Source organism: Pleurodeles waltl, chromosome 4_1 (assembly GCF_031143425.1).
Source record: "Pleurodeles waltl isolate 20211129_DDA chromosome 4_1, aPleWal1.hap1.20221129, whole genome shotgun sequence".
Lineage (NCBI taxonomy): Eukaryota > Metazoa > Chordata > Amphibia > Caudata > Salamandridae > Pleurodeles > Pleurodeles waltl.
The window spans coordinates 135,387,366-135,413,885 of NC_090442.1; the positions used below are offsets into that span (position 1 = coordinate 135,387,366).

Here is a 26,520-nt window from a genome sequence, read left to right on the forward strand (position 1 = left end):
TCTTTCCTTTCTCACTGCCAAAGTATGTGGATCGAGGCGAGCTTGCTCCAAATCCCACCCTCCCCCTTCAGGCTAGAGCCCCTCAGCCCCCCACCAGCCACTGAGAGAGAGAAGACAAAAGTCTTTCAGCTGGAATGTAAACAGGCCCTCCTCTCCACAGCCTGACCACAGCTGGCAGAAGTTAGTCCAAGCTCTATTCTAACCCCCGCCTCCTAAACCCCAATAAACTTGCCACTCTCCGGCTTCCTGCCAGACACGGGATCACAGCACAGGTCTCACTGGTGTCACCCCACACACTGAAGCACGTCCCGGGGCGTGCCTAAACTAGCTGCGAGAAACTCACGCCCAAGGCGAGCCATTTTTTCCATTTTATTTGTATGCAAATGTGATTTTCCCCCCTCGAATTCAGTGTCCACTGCATTTTGTTTCATAGGCGACTGTCTGAGTGTCGCTCGCACCTATTTCAGCTACCTTTGCACCTTACTTGTATTAAAACGAGTGGCTGATGGTAGCAAATTAAATTGGAGGGGCGCAAAACACACACACAAAAAAACTACACACAACATACACACCAATATAAATATAAAAAACCCAGTTACCTTTCGATGTTCTGCAGCACCTCCTCCGAGTGCGAAGCCCACAGCCAACTCCATCATCAATCAATCAGGAAAAAGCACACTACTCACCTGTGAGGGTCTCAAGGCGCTGAGGGAAAGGGTGGGTGGGTGCGCGAATGATCTACCGCCGTTTGCGGTTCTGCGGACGTGTGGGACAGTTGCGAAGTTGGCGGAGCGGAGATGCCGGGTCAAGGTGTAGGAGAGCGGTCTGTTGAGGTATTCTGGTCTGATGTTGTGCAGTGCTTTGTGAGCGTGGGTGAGGAGTTTGAAGGTGGTTCTCTTGTTGACTGGGAGCCAGTGCAGGTTTCTCAGGTGGTCTGTGATGTGGCAGTGGCGGGGAATGTCCACAGAGCAGCATGAAAAAAGTGTCTTGATTGGCTGGAGCGGGTCATCTCCATTCTCCAAAAGGCATGGAATGCCTGTGCCTGCTCTCCAACCCAGCTGACCAAGACAGCCAGGTTAGAGGGGTTTGAATTGCGCATATCAGTTTGGCCGGAGCGAGGTAGTTGGCCAAACCTACATATGCACTTCAAACTGAAGTGGCCACTCCTCACTGCTGCCAGTCACTGGGAGCAGTGACACACTGGCCCCGTCCTGCCCTCGCACTCGGTTTGCTGGCAGAAAGTGTCAAAACTAAAATGGTAAGTTTTAGTCGCTTTCCTTACAGCAGTGCGTGGGGTCCCACGGAGGAACCGCCACTGGTTAAAGCTTTAGATATTGGTCCAAAAGAACACATTACTTACCTTCAGTAAGGCTCTTGCTGGTGGATACTCTGTCTAACCGTAGATTAATCACCTTTAGAATATCTCAATGTGCAAGACTGGATTCATACATTTTCACAGTAGTGATCCTAAACACCACTAAGTGGCACCGTGCGGCTCTGCTTTGGCTTCCTTCCACCCCAGGAGTGATGAAGTAGAGCTGTATACAAGTTCCACCCTACAAACAGACACCAGTTTCTTGTGTGACACTTTCCGCGCTCATGTAAACAGAGCACAAAACAACTGGTGTGCAGGTGTATAGTTTGGGACCTTTTCGGAAGGGACCACTCCACAGGATGGGAAGGTGGGAGAACAGTGAGGAATCCGCAGTTAGACAGATTATCAGACAGAAGGAGTGTTACCAAAGGTAACTAATCTGTTCTTCTAACAGATGTTTTTAGCAGCAAACTCGTTCTTTTTAGAACAGAACCGAAGCAGTACTTCTTAAAGGTGGAGGGACTGTGGAGTAAGCGTGCCGGAACATAATGTCAAGGCAGTAGAACTTTGTGAACTTGTGCACTGATGCACATGCCACAGCCTGACAAATGCTATAGAAAGGCACACTGCATGCCCACGCAGTGGTGGTGGTGGCAGCCTTGGCCCTAATGGAATGGGCCCTCAGGCCTTCCTGAGACTGCTTTTTCGCCCATGAAAAACAGATCTTATTCTAGAGGACTATCCACCTTGACTGGGTACTTTTCTGCAATGCCTTTCGCTTCTTTGCACTAGAGAACACCACTAAGAGCAGATCGTTCACCCGGTTTGGGGGTCCAGATGAAGGATTCTCTCCTCCTCTTTTGAGGGGTGAAGTTGAGCAAAAAACACTGATCACAGGGAAGGAATTAAGGTTCAACATGCTACTGGAAGTCTAGGCCACCATACTTGTTCGGAGTGGGATGCTGCATAAGCAAATCTGGATCACAGAGCACCAGTTTGTGGCATCTGGCCACCTGTGTATTCATCAGTGGGCAAGAACAAGACTTAGACCAGGTGCCCAATAGGGTAGCAGGACAAGCAGCCTTTCGGACAGACGCCATACTGGAAGATCCGAGGGTATGGCGCTAGGTGTAGTGGCAGAAGGACTTGGCTAAAAAGCTGGGAAGAAAAGTGGACCATATTAAACATTAGTACTTAAGACTAATTTCATTTCAGTTTTGAGAGCCAATAGATGGAATGGGTATGGTCACAGACACAAGTGGATTTCTAAGTCTGAAAATGAGTTGTGCATCAGAGTCCTAGACATACTGTAATCTGGATATGGACTAGGGCCAGCTGACAATGCACATAAAATAAGTTCAGTTGAGAATGTATGAAAGTGTTCATAAAAGAAATCCAGAGTGAGAACAAAATGGAAAAAGTCACATGAGAAGCAGTGGTGATCAAAAAATGATTTGAGGGTAGCAGAAACAATAGAATCAAGACAGAGGAGTCAAGTAAGTCTCCTAAGTTCTGCACAATTCTTGCACATGCAGAAGGGTCTCATTGGTTTGGAGAACTTTCAGTCAGGAGGATTTCTGATTTTGAAGGATTCAGTTTTAAAACATGTCTGCTCAACCAGCTTCTTATGAGGTTTACAACTATAGGGAGATGAGAGGCCTCCATTAAGGCTCCCCGATTGATGTTAAAATAGAATCAAAGTACCATCTGCATATGTAAAAGAAAAACCATGATCAAGTACAAGATGAGGGAGAGGACAAAGATATATGTTGAACAATAATGGAGATAGGGTCTAGCCCAAGGAACGCCCAAGGAACACCCAAGAAATTAACCCAGGTTCAGCAGAATAAGAAGCAGGCTGGCTCTCTGCCAGAAAGGAAGAGATCCAGCCAACACCGCTGCAACGAATGTGGAGATTGCCAAGTCTGCTGATGTTATAGATGCTTGTGTTGAACACCGCTGATAGGCCTACTAACATCAGGGCACCAACACCACTGCAGTCCATCAGAGAGCAATGCTGATCCAGGACCAAAAGGACCATGATCTCAGTAGAAGCCTGGTCGGAAACTAGATTAGAACATAAGTAGTAGAATATTGTTCTTGATGACGCTGTAGTTGTACAGCGGCTGCTACTTCAGCAGCTTGGCCAAGAAAGGGAGAAGTGACACAGGTCCCAAAAGGTTCTTGTAAGAGGTTATTTAACTACAGTTTTTTAAAGATGTAATATAGTAAAATGCTATAATATTGACCAATAGATGCCTTGTTTCAATATGGATCGGCCTATTTAATACAATTTTAGATGTTGGATAGCACGGTCAGCACAGAGTGCCTCTAAAACAGATTTCTGTTTAACAAATGTTAGTTCGGAACATGAAATACAGTATGAATGAAAAATGAAAGAAACATTGTGTAATTAACTTATAATCAGAAACCGCTTTAGGTTTAAAGCTTTCATCTCATCACTACTTCCAACAGAAGAAATGGCAATGCTAAAAGTGATTTCCAAGAAATTAAGTATGTAGCATGCATACCACACTCAAGCGAGGGTTTACCTTAGTGTGTCAGCCATGAAGATGACCCTCCTCTCCAGGAGCAAAGAGGCAAAGACTCGAAGAAGATGGCGAACGCTGAGTGATGCGAACAGGCATTCGAAGTCCACATGTTCTAGCCGGGAATCTAGCGGTCGGTACAGCTCGATCACCTTGTGGGAAATAGAGAGAGTTATGGAGTAGAGAACAGATCTCAACTACTGGGAGGGGAGCCTACGGAGACGTAGTGTGCAGTTAAGCTAGGTCACTTAATGAACAGATACAGCAGAAGCACGATATAAAACACAGCCAAAGATTGGCGACAATCACTCAAACACTGCAAAAGCACAAAATAAAATAATAAATTGGAAGCACATCAACACTACTCAGTAAAAGTAAAGAATACCTACCAACCCCTTGAGTGGAGAGGAAAATGTCAGAGACAAAGACTGGAGGCACAAGTCAGCTGTCACAGAACAAGCCTGATATCCAGAGTGGTAGGGAAAACATACAGACTTAAAGACTGAGGTACAACCGAGCTAATGAATGGACACACAGCTCTGCTACCATATCCTGTAAATAATAGATTTTACTACAACCCAATTTATGGCCCTCAATTCCCCTATCTTGGAAGGCTGAGCTGCCTGTCTTGATTACCTCTTAGCATTAAACATGGTTCCCTAGCTTAATTCAAAGTCACATTGGAGTCTAAATAGTTGTGGAGGTTTTGCTGAACCTAAAAACTAGCTTTGTCTAAAGGACCTGCATCTAAACCAGAATTTATTGCTTTTTTCTCTATTGGTTGTGAGGCTGCTAATCGTAGAACATCCCTCCAGAATATACATGCCTTATTTAAGAACCACCAGGGCTCCTCCAATCTATAAGCACCTTGTCATCAGCACAAAACATTACAGCTATGTGGTAATATGCCCCCCTCACATCAAGGGAAGAAGCACCATCTTAAGAGGAGAAAATAACAGAGCCAAAGACTGAATGCACAGAGCCAAGGGTTCGATACATGGCTCAATCACCACTATTAGAGGACGTCCCAGTCAAGGGAGAGACAGTCTCGAGAAATGGGTCATCCACCACAAACTGAAAATACCCCATCTCCATACCACAGAGAAAGATCAGAGTCAGGGACTGTAGGTTCAGCAACAGAGGTAGAGATTCGAAACATGGGCCAGCCACCGCAAACAGAGGACAACTCATCTCCAGACAGCAGAGAAAGATGAAAGTCAAGTACTGTAGGCACTGAAAGAACCAAATACGTCAAGACATGGGCCAACCACCACTGCTAGTTCACGGTCACCAGAAATGTAATCGTCAAAGACTACAGGCTCTGCAACAGGGCCAAAGACTTGACACACAAAATATTCACTGGATGGTGGAAATTAACAAAACCCTGATCTGGAGGCAAAACTCAACCACATAAGACAGCGGATATGCACAGTCTACAGAGTGACGAGGATGATAGCAAAACCAAGGACGTAAGGTGCAGCTTATGCACCAGTTAGAGTAAAAGACCCATCTTTTAAAAGGGCGAATGATAAAGCACTGGAGGAAGGGCTCAACATCTGCAGTTAAAAAAAAAAAAAGAAAAAAAAAAGCAGTCTCCACAATGGGAAGGGAGAAGAAACAAAGACTGAGGGGAAAGGCTCAACCACCGCATTGAGAAGACAGTCCCCTATCCAGAAGGAAGAGAGTGAGGATAGCCATGGGCTACAGGTGCAACTCAGCCACCAGTAAATGACCAGACTCTCCAAAACAGAGTGTGATGCCATGGGTCAACCACTACAGTTAACAGACAGGACTCAAACGCAACAGGTAGAGATCTAATCCATTAAATCAGTGCCAACACCTGAAGATGTAGCAGTGAACTGGGACCACTCTGTCACCCGCCATTAGGTGAGTGTAAGGAAATGCCTCCTTGGCATGGTTACCCCCTGACCTTTTGCCTTTGCTGATGCCAAGTTATGATTTGAAAGTGTGCTGAGGCCTCCTAACCAGGCCCCAGCACCAGTGTTCTTTCCCTAAACTGTACATTTGTCTCCACAATTGGCACAACCCTGGCACCCAGGTAAGTCCCTTGTAACTGGTATCCCTGGTACCAAGGGCCCTGATGCCAGGGAAGGTCTCTAAGGGCTGCAGCATGTCTTATGCCACCCTGGGGACCCCTCACTCAGCTCAGACACACTGCTTGCCAGCTTGTGTGTGCTGGTGGGGAGAAAATGACTAAGTCGACATGGCACTCCCCTCAGAGTGCCATGCCAATCTCACACTGCCTATGGCATAGATAAGTCACCCCTCTAGCAGGCCTTACAGCCCTAAGGCAGGGTGCACTATACCACAGGTGAGGGCATAGGTGCATGAGACATGAGAACATGAGACATGAGAACACCAGACGTTGCTGGTCACATGGGGAGAGTGCCTTTGTCACTCTGTGGCCAGGAACAAAGCCTGTACTGGGTGGAGGTGCTTCTCACCTCCCCCTGCAGGAACTTTAACACTTGGCGGTGAGCCTCAAAGGCTCACCTCCTTTGTTACAGCGCCAAAGGGCATCCCAGCTAGTGGAGATGCCCGCCCCTCCGGCCACTGCCCCCACTTTTGGCGGCAAGGCCGGAGGAGATAATGAGAAAAACAAGGAGGAGTCACTGGCCAGTCAGAACAACCCCTAAGGTGTCCTGAGCTGAGGTGACTCTGACTTTTATAAATCCTCCATCTTGCAGATGGAGGATTCCCCCAATAGGATTAGGGATGTGACCCCCTCCCCACCGGGAGGAGGCACAAAGAGGGTGTAGCCACCCTCAGGGCTATCAGCCATTGGCTACTAACCTCCCAGACCTAAACACACCCCTAAATTGAGTATTTAGGGGCCCCCATAACCTAGGAAGATAGATTCCTGCAACCTGAAGACTAAGAAGGACTGCTGACCTAAAGCCCTGCAGAGAAGACGGAGACACCAACTGCTTTGGCTCCAGCCCTACCGGCCTGTCTCCCCACTTCAAGAAAAACTGCAACAGCGACTCGTCCCCCAGGGTCCAGCGACCTCTGAAGCCTCAGAGGACTACACTGCATCTAAAAGGACCAAGAGACTCCCGAGGACAGCAGCCCTGTTCAACCAACTTGCAACTTTGCAACAAAGAAACAACTTTTAAAGACCACACGTTTCCCGTCGGAAGTGTGAGACTTTCTACTCTGCACCCGACGCCCCCGGCTCGACCTACGGAAAACTAACTCTACAGGGAGGACTCCCCGGCGACTGCGAGCCAGTGAGTAGCCAGAGTTGACCCCCCTGAGCCCCCACAGCGACGCCTGCAGAGGGAATCCAGAGGCTCCCCCTGACAGCGACTGCCTGCTTCAATGAACCTGATGCCTGGAAAACACACTGCACCCGCAGCCCCCAGGACCTGAAGGAATCGAACTCCAGTGCAGAAGCGACCCCCAGGCGACCCTCTGCCTATCCCAGGTGGTGGCTAACCCGAGGAGCCCCCCGTGCCTGCCTGCATCGTTGAAGAGACCCCCGGGTCTCCCCATTGATTCCTACCGAAAACCCGACGCCTGTTCGCACTCTGCACCCGGCCGCCCCTGTGCCGCTGAGGGTGTACTTTCTGTGCCTGCTTGTGTGTCCCTCGGTGCCCTACAAACCCCCCCCCAGTCTGCCCTCCGAAGTCGCGGCTACTTACCTGCTGGCAGACTGGAACCAGGGCCCCCCTATTTCCATTGAAGCCTATGTGTTTTGGGCACCACTTTGACCTCTGCACCTGACCGGCCCTGAGCTGCTGGTGTGGTAACTTTGGGGTTGCCTTGAACCCCCAACGGTGGGCTACCTCGGACCCAACTTTGAACCCTGTAAGTGTTTTACTTACCTGTGAACTTAACATTTACTTACCTCCCCCAGGAACTGTTGATTTTTGCAGTGTCCACTTTTAAAATAGCTTATTGCCATTTTTGCCAAAACTGTACATGCTTATTGTGATGATTCAAAGTTCCTAAGATACCTGAGTGAAATACCTTTCATTTAAAGTATTGTTTGTAAATCTTAAACCTGTGGTTCTTAAAATAAACGAAGAAAATATATTTTTCTATATAAAAACCTATTGGCCTGGAATTGTCTCCGAGTGTGTGTTCCTCATTTATTGCTTGTGTGTGTACAACAAATGCTTAACACTACCCTCTGATAAGCCTACTGCTCGACCACACTACCACAAAATAGAGCATTAGAATTATCTCTTTTTGCCACTATCTTACCGCTAATGGGAACCCTTGGACTCTGTGCATGCTATTTCTTACTTTGAAATAGTACATACAGAGCCAACTTCCTGCAGTGAGCCACAATCCTTGTCACAAGAGAGGGAAAAAAAGAAAATAAGTTACTTATCTGTAACTGCAATTCTCCAGTATTGGAATCTTTCATAGATTTACATGCTTGAATCATTCCCCTTCATCGAGATGGGAGTCCCTGGAACCTTTACAAAGCAGAGTTAATATAGACCTAAACAGAGGCCTTAGGCCCATTAGTTTAGTATTCTATCAGTAATTTTTTTTTTTTTAAAGGACCAATGGCGGAGGAGTGTGGTCCCTCTGGCTCAAAGCCAGCAGTAGGAAAATAAAACGATGTTTCATATTGTTTTATTTTTCTGCTGCTGGCTGAACCAGCGAGTGCAGGGAAGGGCTGGGCCATGGAAGTGGGGAGCGAGGAGGAGGAAGTGTAGTGTGCCCTTAACTACACATATCTGTTCTAGGCCGACCACAGAGACATGTGCAGTTAGGTTTCTCCAACCAAGCTGTATTTGACAGCCGGGTTGAAGAAGCAACAGACTTCCTGTGCCTGAGCATGCGGCAAACCATCTCACTCAGGCCAATCCCTGCACTGCTCTCATACTAGGTAATAGCATGACAGCAGTGCGGGTATTGCACAGGAAGTCTTTCATGCTGTTCATGTTCCTGGTCCCAGGGACTGCTGGGACCAGGAAGCAGCGGAGCACAAGGAGTTCGGCACCACAAGGTAAGTGCTTTAAAAAAAAAAAAAAAATGACGAACTCCCCCCCCCACCCGCCCCATCACTCATAATTTATATAGGCCGCCGCTGAAAAGGACTAAAGTTGAGAGCCCACCAATCAGGCGAACCACCTTTAGAACACTCCCGAGAGAAGCTCCAGTGCCTCAGATTTTCGCAGAACTAATGCTTACCAGTGATACAGAACTGACAGAGGTAAAGGTGAGCTTCTCTGGGAGAGAGAGGTGGGTGATGAAAGATTCCAATACTGGAGAACTACAGTTACAGGTAAGAAACTTATTTTCTTACTCCAGTATTGCAACTTTCATAGATTCACATGCTTGTATCAGAGTAGAAAGCAGTAGTGTCTGTTGTATCTCAAAAGAATACCCATAAGAGCTGCAAGAGAATATACAGTCATAAAAAAAAACAGAAGCAAACTACAATTGCTTATATCTGCTACCAGAAACCATAGAGTATTTAAACACATTCTGTTTGATATATTTTAAGATAATATGGAGTAGAACTCACCGAAGGATGGTGGGAAGATAAAGATAGCTCACCTTTACTGGAAAAGATGTCTTAGGAACGCCTGTCCCACCGCTACCTCCCCTTGAGGAGTGGAATCGAGACAGTAATGTTGCGTTAAGGTGTGCCGGTTCTTCCTGGTAGCTGCTCTGCAGATGTCCTGGAGCGGTACACCCGCAAACAGTGCAGTAGATGTCAATGCAGCTCTCATAGAGTGAGCATGGACAGAAGTATGTAACAGTTTGCCTGCTACTTGGTGGCAAAATCGGATTGCAGCAGATAGCCATCTAGCGATGCCTTGCTTGCAAAGGGGCTGGCCCTTTCTTGGTGTACTGTAAGCGACAAGGAAATGGTTAGTCTTACGGAGGGACAAGGTAGAACTTGATGCACCTTTCACATCCAAAGAATGAAGAGCCCTTTCTGCTGGTGTTGAAGGGTTTGGAAAGAAAGTCTTCGCGATTGGTGGCTCATTGATATGGAAGTTTGAAGGGACCTCAGGTATGAATCATGGGTTTGTACGTAGGATTATCCTTCCTTCTCTAATCTGTAAGAAAAGTTCCTGAATCGTCAGAGCTTGGATCTCACTGACCCGTCTGGCTGATGTGAGCACCACTAGTAGGGCTACCTTCCAGGATGGAAACTTTAAAGTGGATCTGTGAATCGGCTCAAATCGCTGTTTCATGAGCTGTGCAAGGGCTGTGTTTAAATGCCATGAAGGAGGGGGAGGTCTGAATGATGGGGAAGACCCTGAAGAGCCCTTTCAGGAATTGTTTGACGAGTCGGGAGAACCAAAAGGAGGGTGTCCTATGTGAGTGTCTAAAAGAAGAAATGGCAGCCAGGTGAGCCCTGATGGAGGCCTAAGCTAGGCCTGAACGTGCCAAATGGAATAGGTAGGGTAATACTTGTTCCAGTGAGAAAGATATCGGATGTATCTGTTGTTGTTGACACCATAAACATAACCTCTTCCACTTATAGGAGTAAGTTTTGTTAGTGCTGCTAGCTCTGGCCCTGGAGAGTATGTCTCTGCACTTCGGAGGGATCTTTAGATGGGCGAACTCATTGTGCTCAGGAGCCATGCTGATAAGTGAAGGGAGTAAAACTTGACTCTTGTTCATGGTCAAGAGATAAGGGGAGACCTATAGCAGGGTGTGAGGTCTCACTGACAACAGGAGAAGTTCTGTGAACCAATGTTGCTGAGGCCATGCTGGAGCTACTAGAATCAGTGTTCAAGGTTCGATCTTCATTTTGGTAAGAACCTTCGAAATCAGGAGAATGGGTGGAAAGGTTTAAGCACAGATTCCGTACCATGCCATCGGAAATACATTCCCCCATGATCTCCGAAGGTGAAGCCAGCTTGCGAAGTTTCGGCATATGGTGTCCGATGGGCTGGCGAATAGGTCGAGATTTGGTGTTCCCCACTGGGAGAATATGTGATTGACTGTCTTCTGATCTAGCTTCCACTCGTGACAAGCTGATTTCAATCTGCTGAGAGTGTCCGCTATCATGTTTTGCTACCCTGGGATGTGTTTCGCTCGGAGATGCACTCCATGTGTGATGGCCCAATTCCAAAGTTCCTGTGCTTCTCGGGAGAGAAGAGAACTTGTTTGTTCAGGCAGTGCATTGTGGTGGTATTGTTGGCCCTTATGAGTACTTCTAAATTGGCAATCCTGGGAAGGAAAGCTTGCAAGGCCGGAGTAACTGCTTTGAGCTCTAGGAGGTTGATGTGCGAACTCTGAAGAGGTGTTTGCCACTTGCCACTGATATGTAGGTCTTGAAGATATGCTCCCCATCCTTCTAGCAAGGCATCCAATTTTGATGGTCCACGGAGATGGTTGAGGGCGGATGGAGAGGCCAACTGAGAGGTGTTTTTCCTGAGTCCACCAACTTAGGGTCTTGACCATGAGTGGAGTGATCGTGATTGGATCGTAGAATGCACCAGTGGCTTGAATCCATTGGAAGTTGAGCTCCTCTTGGAGGGGATGCATCCTCATTCTGCAAAACGGTAATAGTGGGATACATGAAGTAACGACTTGTAAAAGCGTACTGAAATTTATTTTATTTTCTGAATGGCTTTTGCCAAAGCAATCAGCTTCTGCTGTCTTTCTGTCGCAGGATATGCCATGTTGGATTTGGTGTCCAAATTTGCTCTCAAAAAGCTTGTAGTCCGCGAGGGCTGAGGGTTGGACCACTTCCAATTGAGTGAGGCCCAATTCGTTAAACAGTGCAATACACATGCTTGTCGATTTTTGTGCTGCTCGAAAGGACTTTGCCTTGACAAGTCAATCGTCCAAGTACGGGAAGACTTGGTGCTTCTGTTTTCTCAAGATTGTGGCCAAAGGTGGTAGGCACTTTGTAAATATCCTGGGAGCCGACTGCAGATGAAGGCTAGAACTTTAAACTGGTAGTGGCTGCCGGCTACCGTGAACCTTAGGAAAAGCCTGTGAGAAGGGTGGATCAGGATATGAAAGTATGTGTCCTGCAAATCTAAGGGGGACAGATAATCCCTGTGTTTTAAGTGGAGGAGGGTATCCTGCAGAGTTATCATGCGGAATGATTGTTTCGAAGGACCCCACCACCACCAAGACCAATATCCACAACAGACTTCACGCCATCGCCAACTGGATGGAGATAAGCTGCCTCAAACTGAACTCGGATAAGACTGAGATCCTCATCCTCGGCTCCAACCAATCAGCATGGGATGACTCCTAGTGGCCTGCCACACTAGGAGTCGCTCCAACTCCCACCACCCACGCATGCAACCTCGGCTTCATACTGGACTCAACACTCACCATGACCCAAGCAAGTCAACACCACCTCATCCTCATGTTTCAACATCCTCTGCATGCTAAGCAAGACCTTCAGATGGATCCCTATCGAAACCAGAAGAACGGTCACCCACGCCCTCATCAGCAGTAGACTGGACTACGGCACCGCACTCTACGCGGGAACAACGGCCAAGCTCCAGAGGAAACTTCAGCGCATCCAGAACGCCTCCGCACGCCTCATCCTAAACCTCCCTCGCCACAAACACATCTCAGCCCACCTCAGAGACCTTCACTGGCACCCCGTCAACAAGAGGATCGTCTTCAAACTCTTGATCCACACTCACAAGGCTCTCCACGACGCAGGCCCTGCCTACCTCAACGAGCGTCTCAGCTTCCACGTTCCAACCCGCCAGCTCCGCCAAACTCGCCACCGTCCCCTGCATCCACCGTACCACTACCGGCGGCAGATCTTTCTCCCACCTCACCGCCAAATCCTGGAACTCCCTCCCAGTCAACCTACGTCTGACCCAGGACCTCCTGACCTTCAGGAAACGTCTCAAGACCTGGCTATTGGAGCAGTAGCAACCCCCCTGCCCCCAGCGCCTTGAGACCCTATAGGGTGAGTAGCGCGCTTAACGAGTGATTGATTGATTTCTTCAAATAGATGATAAAATCTCTTTGAGGTCGAGGATAGGCTGCCATTCCTTTCACTTTTTGTGAATGAGGAAGAAGCTGGAGTAGAATCCTTTTCGCCATTGGGAAAGGGGGACCTTCTCCATCACTCCTTTCTGAAGTATGATGTTGATGTCTAATTTGAGCTGATGGAGATGTTTGGGAATCAATTTGTGAGGTGGAATCTGGACAAACTGTAGAGTGTGTCCAAACTGAACCAGGTCCAAGACCCATTGGTCCAAAGTTATGTCCTGCCACTGCTTGAGGAATGAAGAAATTGTGCCCCCTAGCCTGCAGTCCGAAGGGATACAGGTAGCCAGAGCCTTGAAGGGATCATTGGCGGCGAGCACAGCCTTTTCACTGATGAGCCCAGTCACGCCCCAGGTCTGACTTGACACTGATTAAAAACATTTGCCAATATTATCTAAACATCGTCCCTCCTTGTCAGGAAGTGCCAAAATTGGGGTGGAGAGTTCTTAGATCGCCTTTGAGTCGATTGAGCAATAACTGAGCATGGATATGGGTGGAGCATCTTCCGGAGATTTATATATTTTTTATATCTAGGCACGGAAGAAATGAGGTGAATGTCGACGGGTTTTGCATTACCTTTAATCCTTCCTCCCATATGTAACTGACCATAGGCATGGAACATACGCTTTTCTGGAACATCTCTTTAAGGTCATACAAAATGTAGTCTATCTGTTTAGATGGCTTTGGAAGTGCAAATCTTTTGGTGGCTCTTTCATGTAAATTAGGAAAACCTCTGATGTTTTCAGGAGGCGAGTTGACCTTCATGAGGAACGGAGATGATGGGGTGGGAAGAATGAAGTCATCCCATTCTGAATTATCCTTGTGGAGCTCACCTTCCTCATGTTCATCATCTGAGCTATCTGGACCATGGAGCAGAGCTGTGGATGGTGTGTGGATTGTTCTGAGAGGCAAAGATGTAGGCTTCCTGCGCGGGGTGGCCGATTGAGGCGCTGGGGATCTAGCCAGCGTAGACAATGGAGGTGCCATCTCTCCAGTAGGTGGAAATCGCTTTCTAATTAGACAACATGAGTTGCAAATCAGAAATTAGGGAGCTCCGCATATACACCATTTCCTCCTGGTATGGCTGGTGTAGGGAAGTAAAAAATTGTGGATCATATTCCTCATAATATTTGTCTTCTTCCCGACATTTGACAGGGAAGGATTATGTGCTGTCCCATAGGGTCACCCAAGTCTTCATCCCCTTTTAGCAAATGAGTTGGCATGAGGGGAGTCACTTTACCAGGAGAAGTGTGTTTGGGGTTAACTGCATCACTTCCTGCTTTTTGAGTCTTTTGTCATCCATCAACGGGGTCATCAATGGGGTCAACGATGAGGCCGATGACAGGGCCAACGATGAGGCCGTCGAGGGGATGATTTGGGATGCACCAGTCTTCGGTGCAGACGTTGATGGCAGAGACGTAGTCTACGATGAGAAAGGGTTAATTTTGAGCCCGGATGGCCTAGTGAATGATGACATCGCCAACTATGTTGTCGTTGAAGAGAAGGGTCACTTAGACTGGGAAGAAATGGTCACCGTCATCTTCGTTGATGATGGCGATGTATACTTCTTGGTCGACGAAGTTGTTGATGATGAAGCTCTTGTCGACGGTGGGGTGCTTGTTGGCGCTACCATCGATGGTGGGGAGTTTGTCGGCGCTACCATCGACGGTAAGGTTCCAGTCGAAGGTCTGTCGACGGCTGGAGCCGAGGAAGGTTTTTTGAAGGTATGGGAGACCTTAGTAGGTGTTGTAGGTTGCTCAGAGGAGGATTTTGTAGTCCTTTCAGAAGAGGTAGGAGGTCCTTGCCTTTCCTTTACGGATGAATAAGACCTGGATATGTGAGGAGATTTAGAAGGGCTGTGGCCTTTGTAAGACCCTGAGGTGGTCTTTTTGAAGGCTTTTTTAAGGCTGTTCTGAGGAGGATCTAGTATGGGTTGATCTCCCTCTTTTGTGGGATCTCCTGGAAGACGAAGAGGAGTCCTCATTCTCGGAATCTGAAACTGGCTCTTTCCTGGTGTTGAGCTTTTGGAGCCAGATAAGCAGTTTTCCTTCTCTGTCCTTTAAAGTCTTGGTCGAAAAGGTGTGACATACCTTGCAGTCCTTTGCAGAGTGATCTGGGTAGAGGCAATAAATGCAATTCTGATGTGGGTCCTCAGAATGCAACCTCTTTTTGCTGCAAGTCTTATAGGGTCTTAAGAGACTTCCCTTCTCCTTGTCAGGCATGATATCAGTCTTTTGATAAAGTGAAGCTGTGAATACTAAAAGTGGAACCTTCAGAGCAGTTAAGAAATGAGACTAAAGTCTTCGAAAATATCCAAACAGTGACAGGCTGAGCAGAGCTCAGTGGAGACTCCCTAGCACTACGTGCAGTACAGAAGAAAATCTGAGGCACTGAAACTTCTCGGAGGAGTGTTCTAAATAGTGGGGTCACCTGATTGATGGATTCTCAACTTTAGTCCTTAATTTTAAAAAACAACTTTGATAGTATACTAAACGAATGGGTCTAAGGCCTCTATGTTTAGTTCTATATTGACACTACTTTGTAAAGGTACCGGGGACTCCCATCTCGACAACGGGGGAATACTCAAGCATGTGAATCTATGAAAGTTCCTATATTGGAGTAACCTGCGGTGGCAAACAGCAGCAGCACTGCAGAAATGTACTACAGCTCAATAACAAATGTAAAACATGCTTTGGTTCCATTTGTGCTTTACCAGATCTACTATTATGAGATTCGGAATCATGATGGCAGAAAACTGACATTAAAAGGTCCCAGACAGGAGCCAAACGTACATCACAAACATGGGAGAGTGAATGAAGCATAGTGGTCAAGGCGTGCCCATGTACGTATGAAGGAATCCCTACCACAGAGGTTAGGAAAAAACAGGCATTTCATCTAATCCAGATTTCCATTTACATTGCTAACTGCGAGTGAGGCTGGTAGTTCCTGATTTACAGAGTTCTTTGTGGGTTGAAGAGCTTTCTCCATTTCTTACCTCATTGCCGGAGCCCGGGAGGAAGTTTTTCACGGTTATAGTTCGACCAAGTGCTGGGAAGGGCGCATCTATGATGCTCCTCATGAACGGCTGCACCAGAGCAGGTGAGATGCTTCTTCTTTTCTCCACTTCATCCAAGATCTAGAAAAGAAAGACTAGCATGTAGGTAGATAGAAAGCAAAAGAAACACAAGCCTTTGACTATAAACTTACTGTGCAATCCATCAGACCTTCACCCATGGTCTTGCACAATTATAACAACTCTTGGGGTTCTGTGCCTCGCCAGCGTAACTCTCACTTGATATTCACTCAAGAGCCCCAGGAACAGGTCTGCATTCCACCAACAAGATTTGCAGAAAAGCTTAATGATGCCTTGTGTAAAAACACATCATGTCTATTAGTGAGTTGGCCTAAAACATGTATAGTGCCACACTCGTGTTAAGGATCCATCTGGTAGCGCTCCCCGTAATGCACGCCAGCACTGCAGTCCAACTGCTTGACCAATCTTAAACCTAGTAGGAAATTGTATTATTTATCAGCATTCGAAAACCCTATTGCTAATCATCTAGGCTATACATCACTTCATTTAAATACAAAGACAGTAAATGATTACCCCCCCCCCCCAAAAAAAAAAAACACTTAACTCTGAGGGCTTAGTGACAACTAAACTTTTACAGCTTAAATAACAGGATTTCATTGTAGAAAATATTTATAAAACATATTATGTAGGCAAATGAGTTACAGCTCAACATCAAAAGTATCACAGCAGGTCAGCACCCTTGGCATTTTTTGAGAGTGGTCACCTGAAACAGTGTCTATCCAGTTCTATACCACCCATCCACCCATCAGATGGATCAGTACATCCAGCGCCTCGCCCACACTACAGCACGTTCCAGCATAACAGGCCTTTGATGGATTTCATTACTTTGCCACTCTTCTTTTCCCAGCACCACCGCCCCAACTCTAAGTGTGCCATTATGGGCTCTGGCTGGTGCATCCACAGTGCAGACAGATCTATTGAAAATACTATGGTTTGAGCGACAAGTAATACTATCTTGCCAACTGGATTCAAAAGCCTCGGAAAACTCTGAAACTTTGACAAAACATCAAAGCTGGCCCCCTAGGTAGCCATAGTGTGGGTACGCCACATTGTCTTGAGTCACAAATGTCACTGGGGAAGCAGGAGCTAGGAATGGCCAAGTTAAGCACCAATACTGGATCTGACCCAATCAGAGGACAAAGAAATCTTTATAGTCATTGGGCACGCAGTCCTCCATTAGGGATCTGAATGCTTTTCAACTCCTCTCATCAGAGGCTGGCCTAATTGTGACAAATGCCACAGCGGTTTCACCACAAATAGCATGAAGATTACAAAATATAACATGCATAAGATCAATTAATGATACTTTCGATACTGATTTCCATTTTTTATTTTGCAGAGAAGGGAGCAGAGAAGAAGCCCAGGTGACGCTGGCTGGCCAAGACTGGATAAAAGTAACAAATGACATACAGACACATGGCATGCATGCCACACACATGGAGGCAAACAGAATTTGTAAAATGTGTGTACATTTTGGAGTGACAGAGGGAAATCCGTGAGACCCTACCCTTTCCAACTCTCACCCTGCAGGAAGAGAATTGGTAACCTACTTTAGATTGCCGTACTTCTTTGGGGCAAGATAAAGACTATAAGAAGCCACTGGAATGATATATTTTAGTATAAAGAGACCATGAAGCCTTGGAAACAAACAGGATTTTTCGAACAATCTGTTTTTGCCCAGTGGTGAGCAACAGCAGGGTTGTTCAGGAAACTGCAAGGACAAAAGCCTACAGCTCTCTATCGAAACTGTAACACCATGAAACTTTCTGCAATGTTTGTCACCTGAATCCCATCAAACAACCAAGTGCCAAACTCATGGCCAGACTCCCACCCAAACTGCTCCGCTTTGTACTCCTAAGGAGAAATATTCCCAGCAGACTACAGGTGACTGCCTGGTTAAAGTAGCTGAATTGACAATACATGTACAGTATTTTTCTGTACCTTGGTGGTGAGACCTGCAACTACTCCTTTGCAAAAGACAGTGTGGTCATCCGAACTACAAGTGTGAGTGGCTGTCTGAGAGTTGTATGTTATACAACTACATAACGCTTGAAGATGTAGTTGTGAACTAGGACCATGCCTGTGATAACTGCAAATAGAAAGAGAAGATAGTCACAGTGTTCCTCACTACAAGATCACCCCCCCCCCCCCACTTTGTGTAGCTCTCAGATATGGCTCTCTGTCCTCTGTTCTAGACATAAAAAACAGATTTGCTTGATTCCGAGATGCCCTTGCTCTTTGATTTGTGTTGATTGTGACATTCAACACAAATGATACAGTCCCAAGCCTCAACAGTATCAACTGAACTGCTAGGAGAAAGAATGTGCCCACAGCTAATGTCTCACAAAGTATGATTGTCCTCTTGGTATCCTTAATGTCCACATCTCATGCCATCATAGGTGACCTTCCCGCCACACCGCTATGGAGTGTTTACGGCTATTGTCATATCCAGAATGCCCTTCAACAACAGTTGCTATGCCACCCATGTCACATTAACCCCTGTTATTCATTCTCCTAATTACCTCTCGCGCAAGTCATCGAAAACCCTCACTGCACCCCAATACTTTCTAAGCAACTGGACACATTTTCTGTCACTGTGTCCATTTTATACGGCAAGCGTACAGCGCATTTTGTGTCATGAAGATGGGTATAATGTCGGCCATGGAATAGTGGGCAAGTCAATGATTGCTTCTGGTTGCTCAAGGTTGCCCACAAAGACACTAAGAGTTAGTCCAGCTGCTATGTCACAAGACACAAAGTGTCAGCCCTTGGCTATGTCACCGGATACAAAGTGTCAGTCATGGGCTTTGTCACCTGAAACAAAGAATCAGTCCAAGGCTAAGGCACAAAAGACACAGAGTAAGTTCTGGGCTATCATACCAGATACAAATAGTCAGTCATGGGTTAGGTCACCAAACACTGAGTCAGTCCTGGGCTGTCAGCAAGCACAGAGTGCGCAAAGGTCCCCACGATTAGCTATCTTCTCAACAAGACACCAAACAACGAAGAGCTCTGCTCTTTCCTGCTCAGTGCTTATTTAATGATTGTACAGTGGACATGGAACTTTTTATTGCAGTGCTGAATTCACGTTTAACATATGGAGACAAACTGCACCCTTTTATTTACATCTGTGCGCGATAAGACTGAAACAGAACTTAGCCCACCCATCTTTTGTTTAGTATCGCACAAAAAATAGACGTCTAAATCTTTTGCGGTGAGAAGCTGACTTAGTAGCCTTTCAAAGCTGCTGTACGCTCACTCTATAAATTGATCATGAATGCCTATACATAACTCTAGGAGGTACATAGACAGCTGGCTACATTCCTGATGAGAACAGTTAAATAGTGATTAGGTTGAAATGTTAGGGATACGTGCTTCATTGCATATTGATTTGCTCTTTGTACAATCTAAAAGACGTTGAAGGTTTTTTGATGTTTAGACTATTGTTTTTCAACCTAGGGTATATATCAGTGTTTTTACAGACCACTGTATATAAGCATATTGTTTGGAGCACAGCACCTTTTGTAATATACAGCATTTTGATTGATTTATTATAAGTATATACCTGCTTTGAAAAAAGAGAGGCTGATATAGAAATTTTGAATATACGTTTGGTGCACACTGGTGGTACATTTTCTCCAGTACCAGTGACTTTATATATAAGGTTGAAAGATAAATGAGTCCCAGGGACCTTTCGTTATATTTTCCTTGAACACAGAATGGGCACTCTGTCCAGTCTAGTCCAGTGCACACCATTATCATGAATTCCATGAAACCATGGCAGTCGCAAACTCTCAGCAGCCCTGAAGGCAGCTCATTTTATAAAATATGGAGTGACTGCTTACAAACCACTCCATGTTTCGCCTGGCATGTCTGCACTATCAAGCGGGAACAGAGGCATTCCCCACAGGCAGGTGCAGAGTGACTGCACCTGCCTGCAGGGGGATGAATGGAGGTCCATGGAAACCATCTGTCCCCTCCAGAGGCCTTCCTTTAGGCAGCGCACAAACAATGCACCATCATTTTATGGTGCACTGTGATTGTGCTACTAAGCACCTGTTTACCTCTGCACTAGCATCTGTATTTGGGCGTGGGTGCAGAGGCAAAGAGATTCCCTCATTTGGCTGGAGCCACACCCCCATGTAAATGAGCGAACACCTTCTCAGGAGAGCACTAGCACTATCAGAAGTGACCGCACAAGCATCTGCAGCCCCTTCTGTAATAGTACAGTGCCCCGGGGTGAAAAAAGGCAGCGCATATTCCTCCAGAGCTTCCAGGGCACTACACATAACGTCCCTGGCCTATGTCAGCCCTGGGGTTTATACTTGCACTACCTCAACTCTCTCTATCCCTTAAAACATATCATAGCCAATTCGACTGAGTGTATAATTTATTTTTTAGTCTAGGACTATGCCATATATAGGCCATACCTTTTTCTAGTTCCATTTTAAAAGCCCACTCTTTGCGCCGCTTTTCCCCGGCTGTCCCTCTCATAATGCGATGAATGGGTGACAAAAAGCTTCTTTCAATATCTGGCCGTGATTTAGAACTTGGCGGACGGGTTACTCTGTCTCAACAGTGGTGGATACCCCGTCCGGTGAAATCTAAATCCCATTCTATCCTATGGGATTTAGATTTCGGTGGACAGGATATCCAACACCGTTGTGACAGAGTAACCCACCCGCTGAGTTCTAAATCAGGCCCTTTGTCTTCGTAGCGCTCGGCCTGTGCCACATCATAACTTAAGGCCCTCATGTGTTTTCTGTTTACACACCAATGCTTTCCCCTCTCATTTGCTGGATATAAAAAAAAGCTCTGTACTGAACAATAGTATATTAGATCTTTAGGCATGCAGGGATAATTTCCCAACATTTTATTGTGTGAATCTGCATAAGTGCAGTGCTTCACTAACAAGCTATCACCAGTCAGAACAGCATATTCTGCGCTTCGTAATAGTTCCGTTTATGATATATTTTGCGGTCTTGAAAAAGCCCCAGGCCTGCGCTGCGGAGGTGAAACACGTACTGGCTGTTGAAATGTTCAACCATTTAGTGATGCTTCATTTGTACATAAGAGGCTAGACAAAGAAACCTCAACCAATAAAACCTAGGATCAGTGAATCTATGGTTCTTTTGTACATTAGATATAAACCTAATGAACCGGGGAATCACGTTTTCGCATATTAACCCATAATATTTTCTAGACATTTTCTTTGTCTCATGCAATCGTCTGGGTTTGCTATTACTATGATGTGGTGAAATGGACCCAACCCTTCGAGCTAAGGTGCACATATACACCAGCTCATCTTTGGAGCTTAACTGGCAATATAGTCATATTACAGGCCCAAGGGTGGGGGGGGGGGCACTGGTTGTTCTCCATTGTTAACAAAATAAGTTAATTGTTATCATGATAAGTCTCATTTAATATATTGTATTATTTCTATAGAACAAATCATGAGCATAAAGGGCCTCACACTGCTTTATAGTGAAACACAAAACCCAGCAGTTTGCTTCTGAAGATATACGTACAGCTCACTGAGCAATTCATGGGTCTGAACTACTCTAACAAATGGTCTGATGATAATTCATTTTTCTTAAGCACCAACAGTTACCCAGCTGGTGTACCAACACTAAATTAGAACAGCAATCCGTAGGATGGAACACAATCTATTAATTAGGAAAAACCTATTCCTATTATTTAGGGGAAAAAACTGTTTTTTAAAAAATTTTAAGAAACTTTACAAAATGTTCCTTCATCTTCAAAAGCGATTGAAGACTACTCCAGAGCTGGGGTCCCAAGCATAAAAACGATCTGCCACCCAACTTGGCATATCTATGTCTGAGTACCCTCACCAATCAAACATCTTTAGGCTTGATCAGGTGGTTCGGGTTGTAGTAAAGCAAATTATTCTGCAGAAACCTCTGGCCATACTTGTACGTACCATGACACACACACAAGATTTTGAAATGGATCCTTTGCTGATCTGGCATCTAGTGGAGCTTTCTGAAAATACCCTTAGATCAGGGCAGCGTGAAGGGAGGGGGCTGTAGCAGAACCCCAACTGCTGAGCTCTTGCTGTAATCCTTGGATAGTTCTCCTTGGGAGCCCCATGGAAAGTACATTGAATTAATCAATGTGTGCTAATACTTTCATAGTGTTCTCTAGACGTAGCAGCTGAGCTTTCTGACTAAATGATAAAAGCCTGGGGATTTGATGGTATTTACCTGTTGGTTCACGGACAATGCCTCATCCACGTTGAGACCTAACTAAACAAATCGACAAACTAGATATCTACGCACAAGGTTAGCCCCAGTATTGATTAATATACAAGGTTGCTGGAGCCTGTGGAGCTTTTTAAAGTGTGTGGTACTGGTTTCCCTTTTTTTTTTTTTTTTTAACAGGCCAAAGTTCCACCCCCGTCATAACTTCTGAAGCCTTTTGTTGTTTTCAATTGGTAGACTACGGTCAAGGCACTACAAAATTTTAGTCTAGGTGAGAAGAGCAGTGTCCCTCATAACATGGGTTAATATTAACTGGGTGTTAGAAATGGGGTTTTTGGTTGGCAGTCAGGTTACCCCCTGTCCAAGCAAAAGCCCTCACTCTAGTCAGGGTAAGTCACACACAATCCAAGATTATCCTGTGCCCACCCTCTGGTAGCTTGGCACGAGCAGTCAGGCTTAACTTAGAAGGCAATGTGTAAAGTATTTGTGCAATAAATCATACAATACCACCATATAGCACCACAAAAATACACCACACAGTGTTTAGAAAAATATATAATATTTATCAGGATAATTGTAGGTCAAAACGAATAAAGTTGTGATGTGAATTTGTAGAGATATCACAGAAAAGTGATGTAAAGTGTCTTAAGTCTTTAAAAAGCAAACAAAGTCTCTTTCAAGCACAAAGTACCTGGTTTGGAGTGGAAAATCTCCTCAGAGGGCCACAGAAGAAGAGATACGTGGAAAAAGGGTGTGTGCGTCGATTTCTCCCCAGCACACACGGACTTGCGTCGTTATTTTTCACACGGGGAAGTCGTGCGTCGTTTTCCGGCGCGCGGACAGTCTCTTTCTGTGGATCACGGGGATTTCCAGATGTCCCGGTCTGTGCGTGGATTTTCCTGCTTGTTTTCCGGCTGCGCATCGTTCTGCGGGGCTGTGCGTCAAAATTTCGATCTCACGGCAGGCGTCGCGTCGATTTCTCCTCTGGAGGTCGGCGGCGTTGTCCTTGCGAAGCCGTGCGTTGAAGTTCCGGTCGTCCCGAAGGCGTCGCGTCGATCAGCGTCGGTGTGCGGCGTACGGAGCGTCCAAGTGAAAAAGAGAAGTCTTTTTGGTCCTGAGACTTCAGGGAACAGGAGGCAAGCTCTATCCAAGCCCTTGGAGAGCACTTTCACAGCCAGGCAAGAGTTCAGCAAGGCAGCAGGCAAACAGCAAGGCAGCAGTCCTTTGTAGAAAGCAGACAGGTGAGTCCTTTGAGCAGCCAGGCAGTTCTTCTTGGCAGGGTGTAGTTTCTGGTTCAGGTTTCTTCTCCAGCAAGTGTCTGATGAGGTAGGGCAGAGGCCCTGTTTTATACCCAAATGTGCCTTTGAAGTGGGGGAGACTTCAAAGAGTGGCTAAGAAGTGCACCAGGTCCCCTCTCAGTTCAATCCTGTCTGCCAGGGTCCCAGTAGGGGGTGTGGCAGTCCACTTCAATACTGTATGAGGGCAGCCCCAATGTTAGCGTATGAAGGGAGCAGGCCTCACAGTAGTGCAAAAACGAATTTAGGAGTTTTACACTACCAGGACATGTAAACTACACAGGTACATGTCCTGCCTTTCACCCACACAGCACCCTGCTCTAGGGGTTACCTAGGGCACACATTAGAGGTGACTTATATGTGGAGAAAGGGGAGGTTTAGGCTTGGCAAGTACTTTTAAATGCCAAGTCGAGGTGACAGTGAAACTGCACACACAGGCCTTGCAATGGCAGGCCTGAGAGAAGGGAAAGGGGCTACTTAAGCGGGTGGCACAACCAGTGTTGCAGGCCCACTAGTAGCATTTAATCTACTGGCTCTATGCACATAGAGTGCACATTACTAGGGACTTATAAGTAAATTAATAGTCCAATCAGGTATGATTCAAGGTTACCATGTTTTAAGGGAGAGAGCATATGCACTTTAGCACTGGTTAGCAGTGGTAAAGTGCGCAGAGTCTAAAAGCCAGCAAAAACAGTGTCAAAAAGGTGGAGGGAGGCAGGCAAAAAGTTAGGGGTGACCACCCTAAGGCTGTCAGGTCTAACACTGGGGCTGAAAAGGAGAGTGATTTTTCTTAAGAGTTTGATTTGTTAGAATGAGGTTTTGACATCTGCTCTTACTTGTAAGTTCAGAAAGAGATCAAAATCTCATATTGATCCCATGTTTTGTGTCAAAGTTTTGGAGTACGTGTACTGGACCCAGCCCTAGTATTTGTTTTTGAAACATTCAATTAAACACTTCTCATATTCACACTTCGACTGTAGTAAGGAGTTGATTGCTGACTCAGTTGAGAGGCCTCTGAAGTTTAAGTAAATTCGATGTTGTCTATTTAGTAGTAGAACGGGCCACAGCAGGTTTATATGTGGTTAATTGTGAATGGTGAATTCAACTCCTTTGAGATTATAAAAATAACCTTTCACCCCTGGCATATGAGCTGTCCTAGTCTTACCATTAGATACCGGCAGAGTAGCACGGCCTGGTCCACTGAGTTGAATGTGGCGAGTAATTAATCATCAGGAATTTTATCCCACCCATTAACCAACTGTTCTGCGTTTGGGTCCATACCTAGATTGGGGGTTCTCACTAACTCATTTGCTTCATTAAGAGATGTCAAAGATCTTAGAATGCTATTTTACTCAAACACCTAGTGTAAGGAAATGCCTCCTTGGCATGGTTACCCCCTGACTTTTTGCCTTTGCTGATGCTATGTTTTGAATTGGAAGTGTGCTGAGGCCTGCTAACCAGGCCCCAGCACCAGTGTTCTTTCCCTAACCTGTACTTTTGTATCCACAATTGGCACACCCTGGCATCCAGATAAGTCCCTTGTAAGTGGTACCAAGGGCCCTGATGCCAAGGAAGGTCTCTAAGGGCTGCAGCATGTCTTATGCCACCCTGGAGACCCCTCACTCAGCACAGACACACTGCTTGCCAGCTTGTGTGTGCTGGTGAGAACAAAACGAGTAAGTCGACATGGCACTCCCCTCAGGGTGCCATGCCAGCCTCTCACTGCCTATGCAGGTATAGATAAGTCACCCCTCTAGTAGGCCTTACAGCCCTAAGGCAGGGTGCACTATACCATAGGTGAGGGCACCAGTGCATGAGTGCTGTGCCCCTACAGTGTCTAAGCAATACCTTAGACATTGTAAGTGCAGGGTAGCCATAAGAGTATATGGTCTGGGAGTCTGTCTTACACGAACTCCACAGCACCATAATGGCTACATTGAAAACTGGGAAGTTTGGTATCAAACTTCTCAGCACAATAAATGCACACTGATGCCAGTGTACATTTTATTGTAAAATACACCCCAGAGGGCACCTTAGAGGTGCCCCCTGGAACCTTAACCAAATATCTGTGTAGGCTGACTGGTTCCAGCAGCCTGCCACACTAGAGACATGTTGCTGGCCCCATGGGGAGAGTGCCTTTGTCACTCTGAGGCCAGTAACAAAGCCTGCACTGGGTGGAGATGCTAACACCTCCCCCAGGCAGGAGCTGTCACACCTGGCGGTGAGCCTCAAAGGCTCACCCCTTTGTGCCAGCACCGCAGGACACTCCAGCTAGTGGAGTTGCCCGCCCCCTCCGGCCCCGGCCCCCACTTTTGGCGGCAAGGCCGGAGAAAATAATGAGAAAAACAAGGAGGAGTCACTGGCCAGTCAGGACAGCCCCTAAGGTGTCCTGAGCTGAAGTGACTCCAACTTTTAGAAATCCTCCATCTTGCAGATGGAGGATTCCCCCAATAGGATTAGGGATGTGACCCCCTCCCCTTGGGAGGAGGCACAAAGAGGGTGTACCCACCCTCAGGGCTAGTAGCCATTGGCTACTAACCCCCCAGACCTAAATACGCCCTTAAATTTAGTATTTAAGGGCTCCCCTGAACCTAAGAATTTAGATTCCTGCAACTTACCGAAGAAGAAGACTGCTGAGCTGAAAACCCCTGCAGAAGAAGGAAGAAGACACCAACTGCTTTGGCCCCAGTCCTACCGGCCTGTCTCCTGCCTTCTAAAGAACCCTGCTCCAGCGACGCTTTCTCCAGGACCAGCGACCTCTGAATCCTCAGAGGACTGCCCTGCTTCCAAGAGACCAAGAAACTCCAGAGGACAGCGGCACTGCTCCAAAAGAACTGCAACTTTGTTTCAAGGAGCAGATTTAAAGACCCTGCAAATCCCCGCAAGAAGCGTGAGACTTGCAACACTGCACCCGGCGACCCCGACTCGACTGCTGGAGAACCAACACCTCAGGGAGGACCCTCCGGCGACTCCGAGTCCGTGAGTAACCAAAGTTGTCCCCCCTGAGCCCCCACAGCGACGTCTGCAGAGGGAATCCCGAGGCTCCCCCTGACCGCGACTGCCTGAACTCCAT

General features: G+C 46.5%; 1 protein-coding gene across 3 annotated transcripts in view; it reads right to left on the minus strand.

Moving 5' to 3' along the window:
- Window positions 1–26,520, minus strand: part of DENND2A (DENN domain containing 2A) — a 253,271-nt gene that overhangs the window by 59,043 nt on the left and 167,708 nt on the right. For all 3 annotated transcript variants that reach the window (XM_069227903.1, XM_069227901.1, XM_069227902.1), the window contains 2 exons: window positions 15,833–15,973; window positions 3,868–4,016 (listed from right to left, as the gene is read on the minus strand). In XM_069227903.1, coding sequence (XP_069084004.1) covers window positions 3,868–4,016; window positions 15,833–15,973 — 290 coding nt within the window. The remainder of the gene's footprint in view (window positions 1–3,867; window positions 4,017–15,832; window positions 15,974–26,520) is intronic.